Source organism: Varanus komodoensis, unplaced genomic scaffold, assembly GCF_004798865.1.
Source record: "Varanus komodoensis strain SLA01 unplaced genomic scaffold, ASM479886v1 scaffold36, whole genome shotgun sequence".
In the NCBI taxonomy this organism is placed as follows: Eukaryota; Metazoa; Chordata; class Lepidosauria; order Squamata; family Varanidae; genus Varanus; species Varanus komodoensis.
Window position 1 is genome coordinate 69,161 of NW_025335873.1, and position 12,570 is coordinate 81,730.

At 48.5% G+C, this 12,570-nt stretch overlaps 1 protein-coding gene, 1 long non-coding RNA gene and 1 other non-coding gene across 7 annotated transcripts; 2 read left to right on the forward strand and 1 right to left on the reverse strand.

Moving 5' to 3' along the window:
• Positions 1-1,641: 1,641 nt before the first annotated feature.
• On the reverse strand, positions 1,642-6,818 carry SNRPB2 (small nuclear ribonucleoprotein polypeptide B2). Of its 4 annotated transcripts, none has more exons than XM_044440077.1 (7): positions 6,665-6,818; positions 5,827-5,913; positions 5,237-5,374; positions 3,874-4,014; positions 3,639-3,689; positions 2,821-2,909; positions 1,642-2,052 (listed from the first exon to the last, which is right to left on the reverse strand). In XM_044440077.1, exons 2-7 carry the CDS (start codon positions 5,845-5,847, stop codon positions 1,893-1,895), a joined length of 600 nt encoding a protein of 199 aa, XP_044296012.1. In that variant the 5' UTR covers positions 5,848-5,913; positions 6,665-6,818; the 3' UTR covers positions 1,642-1,892. The 4 variants fall into 4 exon arrangements, with proteins under 4 accessions (XP_044296012.1, XP_044296010.1, XP_044296013.1 ...); XM_044440075.1 differs by having other exon boundaries at positions 5,237-5,409; XM_044440078.1 differs by lacking the exon at positions 6,665-6,818 and adding an exon at positions 6,100-6,324.
• A 785-nt stretch (positions 6,819-7,603) lies between these two features.
• LOC123028309 lies at positions 7,604-11,393 on the forward strand. Of its 2 annotated transcripts, none has more exons than XR_006415657.1 (6): positions 7,604-8,092; positions 8,647-8,745; positions 8,948-9,004; positions 9,417-9,876; positions 10,061-10,168; positions 10,515-11,393. It is a non-coding gene; the product is annotated as an uncharacterized LOC123028309 (long non-coding RNA). The 2 variants fall into 2 exon arrangements; XR_006415658.1 differs by having other exon boundaries at positions 7,622-8,092; positions 9,758-9,876.
• On the forward strand, positions 8,486-8,556 carry LOC123028406. Its single transcript, XR_006415680.1, has one exon. It is a non-coding gene; the product is annotated as a small nucleolar RNA SNORD49 (small nucleolar RNA).
• Positions 11,394-12,570: the final 1,177 nt, after the last annotated feature.

The following is a 12,570-nucleotide window of genomic DNA, read 5'->3' on the forward strand; positions in this document are numbered from 1 at the left end:
TGGAGCAGGGCCTCTCCTGAAGATCTTAAGGGGTGTGGGGGCATGTAGGGGAGGAGACGTTCCTTCAGGTATCCTGATCCCAAGCCATTCAGGGCATTATAGGTTAATACCAGCACCTTGAATTGGGCCCGGACTTCAATTGGAAGCCAGTGGAGCTGATAGATTTTAAGACTGCAAAATTCAGATTGTAAGCCTGTGATCAGGGGGCAGCTTGCTTTACTGACTGCCTGCGTGCTGCTTTAGGAGATAGTTCTTAGATCAGGAGCAGCAGCAGAGTAACCAGAGAAATATCACTCAATCTCTGAGTCCAGCCGCATGGTACTAGTTCAGACATGCTTGCTAAGCATTTGCTAGTGGCCGTGCTATAAGCACCACCTTCCATCCATGAATGGATGGGGCAGTAACTGAATAACGGAGAGGAAATAGCAAGATCTTAGAAGAGCCCTGATGCAGGATCAGACTTGGGTCCATCTCGTCCAGCGTTCTGCTCAAGCTGCTGCCCACGAGGTCTCTCGAGCAGGAGCACAGCACCCCCCCACCCGTGTTCCCCAGCAACAGGGGTCCCTCGCCATCCTGTCTCTGATGCTGGGGAGAGCATGCAGCGATCGAGACTAGCCGTCATTCATAGCCGTCTGCTCCATAGTTGGAGCATGTGAGGACGCTCCTACAACCGCCCAAGAAAGAATGTAAGACTTTGGCGTCGAGTGAAAGAGGAGGGTGCCATGAAGGACTAAGCAATGCTTTTATCATGGCCAGGTGTCCCAGCTCACAATTGCCCTTTATGAGAAATGTGTCCTCTAGTTCAGAGTGTCCTGTTTAGAGCCATGCCTGAAGCTGCCCATCCGCAAGGCTCAGCTGGGCAGTAGACAGCAGACACGAAGGCCACCCAGTCGCCATCTTCTCCACCAAAGTGAGCGACCAACCAAAATGTGTATGTATGTGTATATATACACACAATTTAAATCTAAGTTTTGAAAGATGTTTAAAATTTTTAAAATTTCAAAACGTTGATTCTTAAAGCTTTACATCTATGAAGTTATCATCTTAGAAGCAGTATTGAAGTACTTTCTTTTTGCAGTACTTTTTGATTCCTTCTTACTGTGAGACATGTATTTTTAAAAGTATGATCACTTCTGAAAGTGCAAAAGTCCTCAGGGCCCTTAGTGACGCAGAACCGCCCCTGCTGCCTTGGGCTTTACTCTTCTTGTCCTGATCTGGCCGAGGATGGCAGCTTCTCTTGAGTCTGGAGGCCCCAGCAGCGCCAAGGGCATTCAGGTTTTTCCTCTTTACTTCTGCATTCCCACGTAAACTGCCCGCTGGAGCAGAAAAAGCCTTTTCTGGAAGTGAAGGTGTGAGCTCAGCTTCACTGGCTCTGGTGGATAGCCGGGCCAGGCTGGTCTCTCCAGCTGGGTAGTATTCCTGGGAAGCAGGATGTGAAGCCTCCCTGGACGGCAAGAAGGTCATCAACAGCAAATTCGACACAACCCTGCAACGACATCGCAGAGGGCCTAGAGTGTGAAGACCTCTTTCGGTGAGCACCAGCTCTCCTGGGGCAAGCAGGAATGTGGTATTAGTACTTCCAAGCCTACCCAATTCCCAGGAAGCAAAACCAATTGATTTCAAGGTAATTAGACAGCAGCCTTTAAGAAATAAATGCAGCTTTATTCTCGAACTTCGCTGTGAAGAACTTAGGGACATATAAAAAAAAACTTAAGAATACATAAAGAAAAATTAACAGCCAGCATTCCTTAAATGCATTTAGAATTCTCACAGTGCCTACTGAATTATAATTTTGTACAAAGAGGGTCCTTCAAACATAAAGAACCACACTTCAACCTGTCAAAACACAAACAACCCCCCTCTGGCCTTGGAGGATTCTTATTTTACTTCCATCACTTCTTGGCATAAGTTATTTTCATGGCATGTGAGGGGGTAATCTTAAATCCTTGGAGTGCATCCCGGGCAGCGCCTGCCTGTCCTTCATTTTCAAACTCCACAAATGCAATATCATGTCTCCCAGGAACCAAACGCACTTCTTTGAAACCAGGGAACCTTGAGAGAGAGACAAACACACACACACACAATGATTTATACAAAATAGTCTTCTTCATTTAAGCAATTTGCTAAACAGTATAAACAAATAATTTTCGTGTGCGCATCCAAGCAAAACTCCTGGGACTGAGGAGGCAGCATACTGGAGTAGGGGAAAATATGTTTTTTATATATCTAGATCAACTTCCCCTCATGGATCACTGCCTTGCCATGGCGAAGGGGCTTGTGTAGCTCAATGAAGCTATAAATCTAGACAGCATACTAAAAAGCAGAGACATCACCCTGCCAACAAAAGTGCATATAGTCAAGGCGATGGTTTCCCCAACTGCAATGCATGGCTGTGAAAGCTGGACCGTAAGGAAGGCCAAACACCGAAGAAAGAGGCCTTTGAACTGTGGTGCTGGAGGAGACTCCTGCGAGTCCCTTGGACCGCAAGGAGATCCAACCGGTCAGTCCGAGAGGAGATCAACCCTGACTGCTCTTTAGAAGGACAGATCCTGAAGATGAAACTCAACTACTTTGGCCACCTAATGAGAAGGAAGGACTCCCTGGAGAAGAGCCTAATGCTGGGAACAATAGATGGCAAAAGAAGAAGGGGATGGTGGAGGATGAGGTGGCTAGATGGAGTCACTGAGGCAGTTGGTGTGAGCTTAGGTGGACTCCAGGGGATGGTGGAGGACAGGAAGGCCTGGAGGAATGTTGTCCATGGGGTCGTGATGGGTCGGACGTGACTTTGCAACTAAACAACAACAACAAAGATCAACTTACTGATTAAACAGCATCGACAGCATCATTTCATTTGTCTCCTCCGGCAAATTGTTGAGGAACAGGATATAGTTTGGTGGATTATCAGGCACCTACAACAAAAACAGCAGCCAGCACTGAGTCGTACATCAAAACTAAATTAAATTTAGCATTTTAAAGCAAATTCCATATTTCTCCTGCCACTCAGGTATTGCAGTCTCACAATGCTACAGCTTCTGCATTGGATAAAAGAAAAGCCACGCAAGGAGCAAGATTCAGGCTGTCTCTGCCTGCCTTGCCTCAGTTTTCTACGTAGCCAAGGAGTCTCGAATAACTTACAGCTGTCTTCCCCCAGCTGTTGCCCTCCAGCTGTGCTGGACTCTCTCTCCAGCATCCCTTCCTCAGCTTTGTTAGTGTGGCCGGCTAGGGCAGCTCCCGAAGCTCTTCTACACCGCTGTCTATTATACTTGTATCTGATTTTTTTTCGAAAAAGGAACCCCAGTACAGCTTTAAAAATCCATCTACATTTTATTCTCAGCATCCTTTTTTTAAAATCGGATGGTAAATATTGAATTTGTATTGTGGTGACACTTTTATGTAACCAGAACATAAATACAGATACACAGAATAAGATTTTTCTGTACATTTTAGATCTTGTTTGTCTCACATCTGATAATAGGGAGCATTTTGATAACAACCCCCTCATAAAATGTACACATAGGAAGAAGCCATGCTGCATCCAAAGGAAAAAGATGTACCTTTATACCAAGTAAGTTATTCGAGTAAACCAAATAGGACCATCTGAACTCCGTTCACTTGCATGAAGAAATGGCAGCACTTACCTGTTGATTCTGTGCTGAGTTTGCTTGAGCATTTGCTGGCTGGTTTGCTCCCTAGAAACAAACATTTTTTAAAAATCACACTTTCAGCCTCACACAGTATTAAAAGGACTTCGATGGATTAATTTGCCTTAACAGAAACTGTAGTTCAGATTAGGTTCTGATTAAAAATAAAAGCATTTTTACTACTAGATGCAGACAGAGGAGGATTTAGGTATTTTTTTCAAATGTATCTTACCTGATTTAGCTTTTTGTTTGCAGTGCTAGCAGACTGTTCTAGTGACTTGGTTTTCTTTTTCTCTTTCTTCTTCTCTTTATCCGCAAACGTACCACGCATTTTTGAAATGACATCGGAGTCTGTTTTTGCGTACTGAATGCGCTGTTGAAGTGAGAAGAGTGTCTTAAACTTCCAAGAAGCTGCACGTTTCAGCCAGATACTTGAAAGCAGACCCAGCGTGATACACTATTTAGAGTTGGAGTTACACTGTGACTATCCCATCCACACTCACCGAGTGCATTTTTGCAGTGGCAGAACACTAGTGGAAAACTTACAACCAGGGACAGCAGTACCAAACCTACAGTAGTGACTCCAACATCATCCTTTCTCCACATGCAGACCAGCTTAATGAACAGTAAAATACAAACCCAAGCAGTGTAGAGGTCAGGACAGCAGCCCCCAAATATTTTGGTTCTGCAGTGCAACCATTTATACAGATATGCAGCACATCTTTATGAAACTGTATTGCTGAGAACCAGGAGGTGTAGGGTTAAGAATGCCGGGCTGGGGATATCTGGGTTCTAATCCATATTTGGCTATGAAGCTCACTGGGTGACTTTGGGCCAGCCCCGACTCGGCCTAATCTACCTGAATAGGATTGTTGTGAGGATAAAACGCAGAGGATAAGGATTATGGAAGCAGCACGGAGCACTTTGCAAAAGGCAGAATAAGAACATAGTAAGTGGATGGAAATTCCCGATTCTAGAAGTTAGACATGCACTCCCCCTCTAGGTACGAGTACTATTTTTTGAGGACCCTGAGAGGGAGGCGCTTTGCAAAGGCCTTCTCAATGGAAGGCCAGCTGGCCCCTTCGCACACAGATAGCTGCATTAGCTAAGACCACTGGCCTGATTCAGCACGGCTGTTCTTGTAAGAAAACATTTACGTGAGAATCCATTTTTAGTTATGATTCTTATTGTATCTAGTTATATCAATTTTATATACAAGCAGGCACTTACATCCTTTTCCCCCACTCTTGCAAGTAAATCACAGGCAGTTTATATGGTCTTCTTCCACTTTATTTTATCCTCACAACAACAATGCAAAAGATTAAAATGGTGTGTGCTGTGTTATATTATAAGAATGTTTCTACAGAGAAGTGAGTTTCAGAATATAAAGAGCAGACTGAAAGCATTCATGATAGAGGGTTGTATCCAATAGTAATCTAGTTTTACCCTGGTCTGGGAGTATAATAAAAAATTGGTTTGAATCTAATATGAATCCTCTTCATTTCAGTGAGCCCGCTCTTAGATCACAGCTCACTGCTTCTTTTTCTAGAAAAGAAAAACTATGTTCTTCTACTGTACCAACATCTAAGACTTACCATTGGTTTACCATAAAATGGAAATCCTTGTAATTGTCTGAGGGCATTTGTGGATGACCCAAGCTCTTTAAATATAACAAAGGCCTGTCCCCTCATTTTCATTGTCTTCAGAGCAACGATGTCCACTACATGACCAAACTGAGAAAACAGCGCATATAAAGATCTTTTCAATTCTGTTAAGAGAAGTAAAGTGAGAATTATATGACTTGTACTTAAACAGCTTCTAATTCCATTTCTGAATTAGGTTGAGAGATAGCCGAACAATATGGTGAACCCAACCACACTTTTCACCCTAAATACAGAGACCCCCAGAACAGGTCAGCAGGAATGTCTGGAAGCTTGAAAACGTTGTGGGTGGCTCCACAAAATGCCCACCAAGGAAAGGACGAGCATGGCAGGTCACAAAGCATCGATTTTCCAGGAGGCAAGCTTAGGCGAACAAAAGAAAAATAACTTGCTGAACATTGGAGGTATCAAGTAGAGGTGGGATCCCAGCTCCAGAAAAAAGTGGTGGCACACAGCTTCCTAGCAACAGTTTCCTGACCCAGGTTCATCGGAAACAGGCACAACGGACACAACGGCTTCCCTACCTTCCTTCTTAATTTTGTCATTCACATTATTGATGTAAAGTGTGTGGTTCGGTCGGATATCCATCTTCTAATTTCTAACAGACAGACCTGGAAAACAAGAAAAGGCCATGTTCAGCTCACATCCCATCCTCTCTCTGAGAGATGCAGTCATACCTTCCCCAAGAGTTTTGCCTTTAGAAACTTATCAACAGAGCGAGCCAGAAGGGACCTCCCGGGCCATCTAGTCTGACCCCGGCTCCAGCCTGCTCCACTCATGACATGCCCACCACGTGCCTGTCCAGCCTGTTCTTAATCTTTCGATCCTGTCCTTTGATTTGCATGAAAACAGTGCAGGATAGATGAAATGGGGAAAGGGTGCCTGCCTGCTGGAGCCAGCCTAGCATCCCATCCGGCGTGATAGCAGTTGAGTGACCTTCAGAGCCCAAGCCTCGTTCACACAACCATCGCCAGGGGGTACTCCAGGTAGGGCCTCACCCCCTTTAAAGACCATTCACACTTGGCCACTCGGTCTTTAAAAGGCCCACCAACCAGGTGAGCTGACCCCCCCCTCCTTTGGCACCCCCTAATACGTTCAGCAGGACTAGGGGCCTTCTCAAAGGCGCTGCCACCCTTCCATGTCTGACTACAGCTCTCCTGTCCCCGGGGGGGGGGGGGGCGGTGCTGGGAGTTGCAGTTCGACACCCCCGAGGGGGCGGCGGGCGCAAAGGCTCCCGGAGGCGGCTTCACGTAGTCCGCCATGGCGGCAGCGGCGGAGAGGCGCCTTCCAGGCAAGCCCCCTCGCTCCCGGGACTGCCCCGCCAGCCAGGAAAGGGCAGGGAGGTCGGGGGCGAGAGGAAACCTTGAGCGGCTTTTCTCCCACGTTCCCGCGGTTCCGGCTTCGCCTCGGGACCACCGGCCGCTCCGGGCCCACCGCTCACGCACAGGCGCCGCTCCCCGGCTACGGGCAAAGAAGGCCCGGCGGCCCTGTCGCCATCTTTGTTCCTGGAAGCGTCAGGGGGCGGTCTCTACTCCCCGATTGGACAGCTTTGCCCGCCTCTTCATTCTGGTTGGCCAGCAATCGCCTTCCCTTCCCGCCCCCAAAAGTCGCCTGGGACGCCCGCACTGCCGCTTTCCTTTTGTGGACGCGTCACGTGGCACGCCCGGGTCCCATCCTACAGCGCTTCCTTGCCCGCCCTCATCTCGTCACACGGTGCAGTTCTTCCTCTCCTACGTGTCCGGGCGGTTGCGTGGATAAAATGGGGACGGGGGAGATTATGTAAGCTGAGTATGGCGCGGCTCTGCTTGCTAGCCCAACCTCCCCTACCCTGCTGGAGCCACTTGGCCCCATTAGCTGTGTTGGGTTACAAATCCCAGCATTCTCATAGCTGGGGCCCCAACTCTCAGCTTGTTCTATGAGGTTTCTGCTGGAACTTGTAGTTCAACACTGCTGAGCTAGGCGCGGGAGCACACCAAAGGAGAGGCGGTGTCTCCTCCAGCCGATCTTCCTCTTCTCTCCCAGATCCAAAGGCGTCGCTGCAGCCAAGGTTCTCGCCCGGCTCAGCGCAGCAACAGAGGGTGGCGCTCTTGCCTCCATCTTCGTTCCTGGAGAAGTAGGAAGGCGGCACGCGCGCATTTTCCACTATTGGAAACTATTTCCAGCTCTGCCCCGCCTCCTTTTCGTGCTGATTGGTCAGGGACTACTTGGGGCGGACTTCCCACGAGGCCCTGCTGTTGATAATTGGCAGGGGCAAGTGTGCCTGCACGCGCATCACCCATTTACAATTGAGCCGTTTAATCACTCGGGCACGGCTGAGGGACTTCAAAGCTTCTAGCCAATAAATAGTCACTTTGCTTCCCCTTCTCTGTCCTTCGTTTGGAAGCTCCAATCAGCGTCTCCTTCCCTTTTTTCATCAGTCTCATGGGGCGTCTGAGCCAATCAGCAGCTGGTTTCCTTTCCCCGCCCTTTCATGTCACGTGGTAAACGAAAGTCAATCAGCAACCGAGGTTTTTGAAATATTTTCCGTTAAACGTGAGAACCAATCAGCATCCACTTTCCATTAACGTTACACATCTCGCAGGGTTAATTCGAGCCAGTAAGCGGCCCCTTTCCTTTCCGATCCCCCTCCCATTTTCTTTATGGTACGTCCGAACCAATCAGCAGCTGCCTTCCCTACCCCCCCTTGACATCTCATGGTATGTGCCATACCTTTAAAAGGGATTGTGCGGGGCGTATTTTCCCCTTTTTCTCGTTGAAATTCGCAAGGCCTGAAGTTGCGCTGTTACACAGGTAGGAAATACCTGTTTCTTTCGGGTCATAGCTCGCGAGCAGCAAGGAGCTGTCCCACTTTTCTCCTTGTTAGCTGGAAATGCTTCGGACGCTTTTCCAGATAGTGTCGCGCGGGGGGGGAAGCGTGCTAGCGGTGCGGGATGATAGGAAGTGTTGGCAACATATAGCTGGCTTCGAGTTGCCCTCCCTTGCTTTAGAAGGAGAGAGTGGGTTCTGCGATGGGAGGGCAGGGTGGCTTTTGCAGCAGGATCGAGCCCCTCTCCGTCCTGCCTTGCAGTAGCCTGGTCGGGGGGAGCTTCGGAGTCACTCTGCACTAATCCTGATGGTCCTTGGGGGGGGGGCTTTGCAGCACACTTTGCAAGGACGGCTGATGCGTTTTCCCCGCGGACTCTGCGGGGGGATGATCCCGAGATAGGAAGTGCCGTCAGATGCGAGAACTGACGAAAGCCTTTCTCTGGCTGACCGCAGAGGCTGGGGCGGGCGGGGGCCCCGCGGTTCGCTTCTCCGCGGAAAGGGCCCGTCTCTGATGCCGCGCCTGCCTTGCCTCCCCGCAGCTGTGCCGCCGCCGCCGCCGGATGGAGCGCGACCTCCGAGGGCTGGAGCTGCCCTGGCTGCCTGCGCGGGAGATGTGGCCGGCCGCCGAGCCCCCCCGGGTAAGCCTGCGAGCCCCCGAAGCTGCCCGGTGGTGCAGCGGAGGCGCAGCGTGATGAGAGCCACCTCGACTAAGCTGGAATTACCGTCAGACGCCTGCTGTTGAGAAGGGTGTTTCTGACCAGCCTCCTCCTGCCCTTTGGGGGCGGGAGCCTCTTTCCTGTCCCACCCGCTTCCCTACCAGGCCTGTTCTTTCTCCCGCAGGGAACAGAGTGCCAAGTCCTTGAGATGAGCCGGCAGGGATTTGCCTGGAAAGCTGGGGTAAGGGGGGGTCCCCTTTATCAGTGGTTTCCCTGGCAGGGTGGGCAGCATTCGTTTTTCCAGGCTAAAAGTTGCAGCAGCAGCTTTCCGTTTTGCAAAGAGAGGCAACTCCCAGCTGCTTGGGGCCGGTTCCCCCTATGCGGAGAAGCCTGTTGGGATTAATGCAGCGCTGGGGTTGCTGCTGACATTCAGTGGGGCTGTGGTGGTATGGGGGGGCCAATATCGTATTTGCAAATAAGCTAATGGGGAGGACACAACTTGTTCTAAAGCTAAAGTTACAGTTTGGAGGCTTCTGGGTGAGAAAATTGACAGACTTAACAAAAGGGGCAGAAGATCTCCAAGATGAGGGCGTTTCAGAGTCTTGGTCCAAGCTACTGAAAATTGTCTCCTTTGTCCATTTGATTCCATGCAGAGTAGAGGTCAAAGCTTTGAGGGGCTAGTCCCACCTGAGTTTGGAAAGTTTTTTTTTTTGGAAGAATAATGAGAGCGGTAGCTGAGCTGCTGAACACCTTCAAATACAGAGTATTTCAGGTTTGATTCCTTTACACCTCTAAGAAGAGCTGGAAAAACTGCTTGAAACTGTGGAGAGTTGTTGCTGGTGGTTGCTGTCGAAGGGACTAGGCTAGAGAGACTGAAGGTCTTGCTGTGTATGAGTAGCATTACTTAACTGTTCATAGCAATGCAGAGGAGCTAGATTTGTCCGCTGCCCTCTTCCTTTCCACTGAACACTTGAATATATTGGCCTGTCCATAGAAAACATCTTGAACACAAGAGACGGGAAATGCAACTTTATTCTTCTGTTCAGCAGCAGAATTGAGAATCAAGGCTAGTGGAAAAGCCAAATACTGTGCTTGCACACATCTCAAGAGGAGGTAAGTGTCTAACCTTTTATGTATTCAAACATTTTATCCAGTTCCCCAGCCCTGACTCTCTGATTTTATGTATATAATAAGCGAAATAAGGGGGTTTCTTTCCTGAAAAAGTGGACTGGGGATGGAAAAAGAAAAACACTTTCAGCAGGGCTGGTTGTGAAAGGCTGCCTTTTTCTCCTCTCAGCTCCTTCAGTAGCTGAAACAGCTGGGGGAACTTGGCAGCGGCCTTCAAAGCAGTTTTACTGGCTCAAACATTGTGGTGTGCCAGGATGGCCCATGACTTCACCCTGAGGTATCTTGCTTGCTAAAATTTAATAAAGAATGGTGCATCTGACTTGGAAAGTGCAGTTCGATCAGTCCTGAAGGAGGTCCCTTGCCACCTTTTTCAGAGGTGGACAGAAAGTGAAGGGGGTCTTGCCCAGGAATCCTGGCGGAGGCTGGCTTGGATCTTCCTGGGGCAAATAACGTTTCTCAGGTGTCATGTAACATGGGGCATTTGGTGCAATGTCCCGAATGGGCTTGGGGTTCCATAGCAGGTGTGTGGGTGGCACGCCAAGTGTTTCTGGTGGTATTTTGTGTTCAAATAAGCTCATAAAAATGGACAGTGCATTTGTATCTGAATGTATCGTTTATTTCAGGCCTGGGCCAGAGGACTGTAATACTCCAGTGCAACCTACACTCTGCTTTAAAGCTTTCTGGAAGATGGCTCCGAGACAACCGGAGGGACCTTTGGTCTGCATTGTTTTTTGGAAGTAAACCAAGTGTTATGCTGCTCTGAAATCTTTAGATCCTGGCAGTTTATACATACATACCAATAAGTAACAGATGAGTAAATAAGGAAAAGATGATCACTGTTTCTATAACTTGAAGGGCAAAGAATAGAAACCATGTTTGGAAAGTGCAATAGTTATAAAGGCAATTATGAGCCAGTGTGGTGAGGTGGCAAAAATGTTGGATTGGGGACTTGGAAGATGTGGTTTCCAGTCCATACTTGTCCATGAAGCTCACTTGGTGACTTTGGGCCTGTCACTTGTGCTAAGTTTAACCTACCTCACAGGGTTGTAAGGATAAAACCGAGTGGAGAAGGAATATGCAAGGCACTGGGTTTCTTGCAAGGGGAAAAAGCAGGGTATAAATGTGAAATAGACAAGGCTACATGCCAACAGACTATCAGCTGTGCTTTCAATCAAAACTTTACCTTGTGAATGCGTTGCTTTCATTAAGTTTTTAGCTTGCTTCCCAACACAATAATTGAAGATGATTTTGGTATTTAACTCGTGCATCTATAGTCCAATTACCTGGCTAATTTCTATTCTAATACCAGACAAATTGTATCCTGCTTGGAAAGTGGATGGAGTTAATTCTGTATCAGCGATGTAAAATGTATTATTTCATTCATTATCATGGTGCTTCCAAGCCTTTTTCCCACCCTACTGGAAAACATGCTGTGAGGATCCTTGTAAATGCAAATGTAAAACCTTAACACAAATGAGTATTAAATGACATTGTTATGTGCATTGAGTCATCTTCAGCCTATGGCAATCCCATGAATAAAAGCCCTACAAAAAAAATGTTTACATGATCCAGTTTTGCTTGCTATTTCAAGAGACATCTGAAAGCTGTAAGGAACAGCTCTTCCTAAACTGGTCAGGGCTTCTTGGCTCTGTTTTGCACCTCCACTGCAGCGTTCCCTTTGCTGGTAGCTACTTGGCTTTGAGACAGTATCTGAAATCCCACCTCTTGAATAAGCTGTTAGTCTGCAGAGCAGGGAAGTGCACAAAACAATAATGGAAGAAAAATGAAAGTAGAAGAAACTGCCCAATTAAAGGTCATTATTGGCTGGATTAGAAATTTAAGAAATTAACACTATAGCAAGCTCTGAGCGGTCAGCTTGAACGAAGGAAAACCACTTGTCTTGCAATGATTGAATTGACCGCAGGATGCCAGTAGTTTGAGGGTTGGGACGTCACCGCACCCAGTATAGTTTGGCATGCCTCCATTTGGTCTCCCCTTGGTTCTTTTTTTCCAAGCTAAAAAGCCTCCTTTAACCTCTAGTTTCTAAAGTTAACAATTTACACAAATGTGTAAATGTTCCGAGGGTAAATCCGTTTTCGCCTGGAATTAAGTTTTTGTATTTTTTCCCTCTCCCCCTCCCTCTCTCGGGGCGCGTTCCTATGCATGTTGAGGTTGTGGGGGAGGGGGAGGAGGCCTGTGCTGGCGCCTGCTTGCTGGGGACTGCAGGCCGGTTTTTATTTATTTAGAAAGCTGCTATGCCGCCCCATTCGCCGAAGCCTCGGGGCGGCTTGCAACAATAAATAATATAAAACAGTATAATTGGAGACGTCCTGGAGGGTTCCGTCTGATCCCGGTTCCCTGCGTAAAGGGTGCGGTGCAGCCCGGCACGGAACGAACGGCCTCCAGGCGGCTACCTCGGCCTCCGCCGCCGCCGCCGCCGCCGCGCGCGCTCCCCCACGAGCGAGTCGAAGGGGTCCGCATCGGGGTACCTCACGCTGCACGTGTAAAGGGAGGCCCCGGCACTTGCAGGCGGCCTATAGATACACGTGCATACAAATAAATAAAGAAGCCGCGCGGCGAAGGATCGGGCGCGCCCAAGCCGCCCGCTTCCGCTTCCGCCGGGCGTGCGCCGCCTTCCGGTCCCGCCTCTGCAGGAACCAGCCTCCCGGCCCGCGTTTC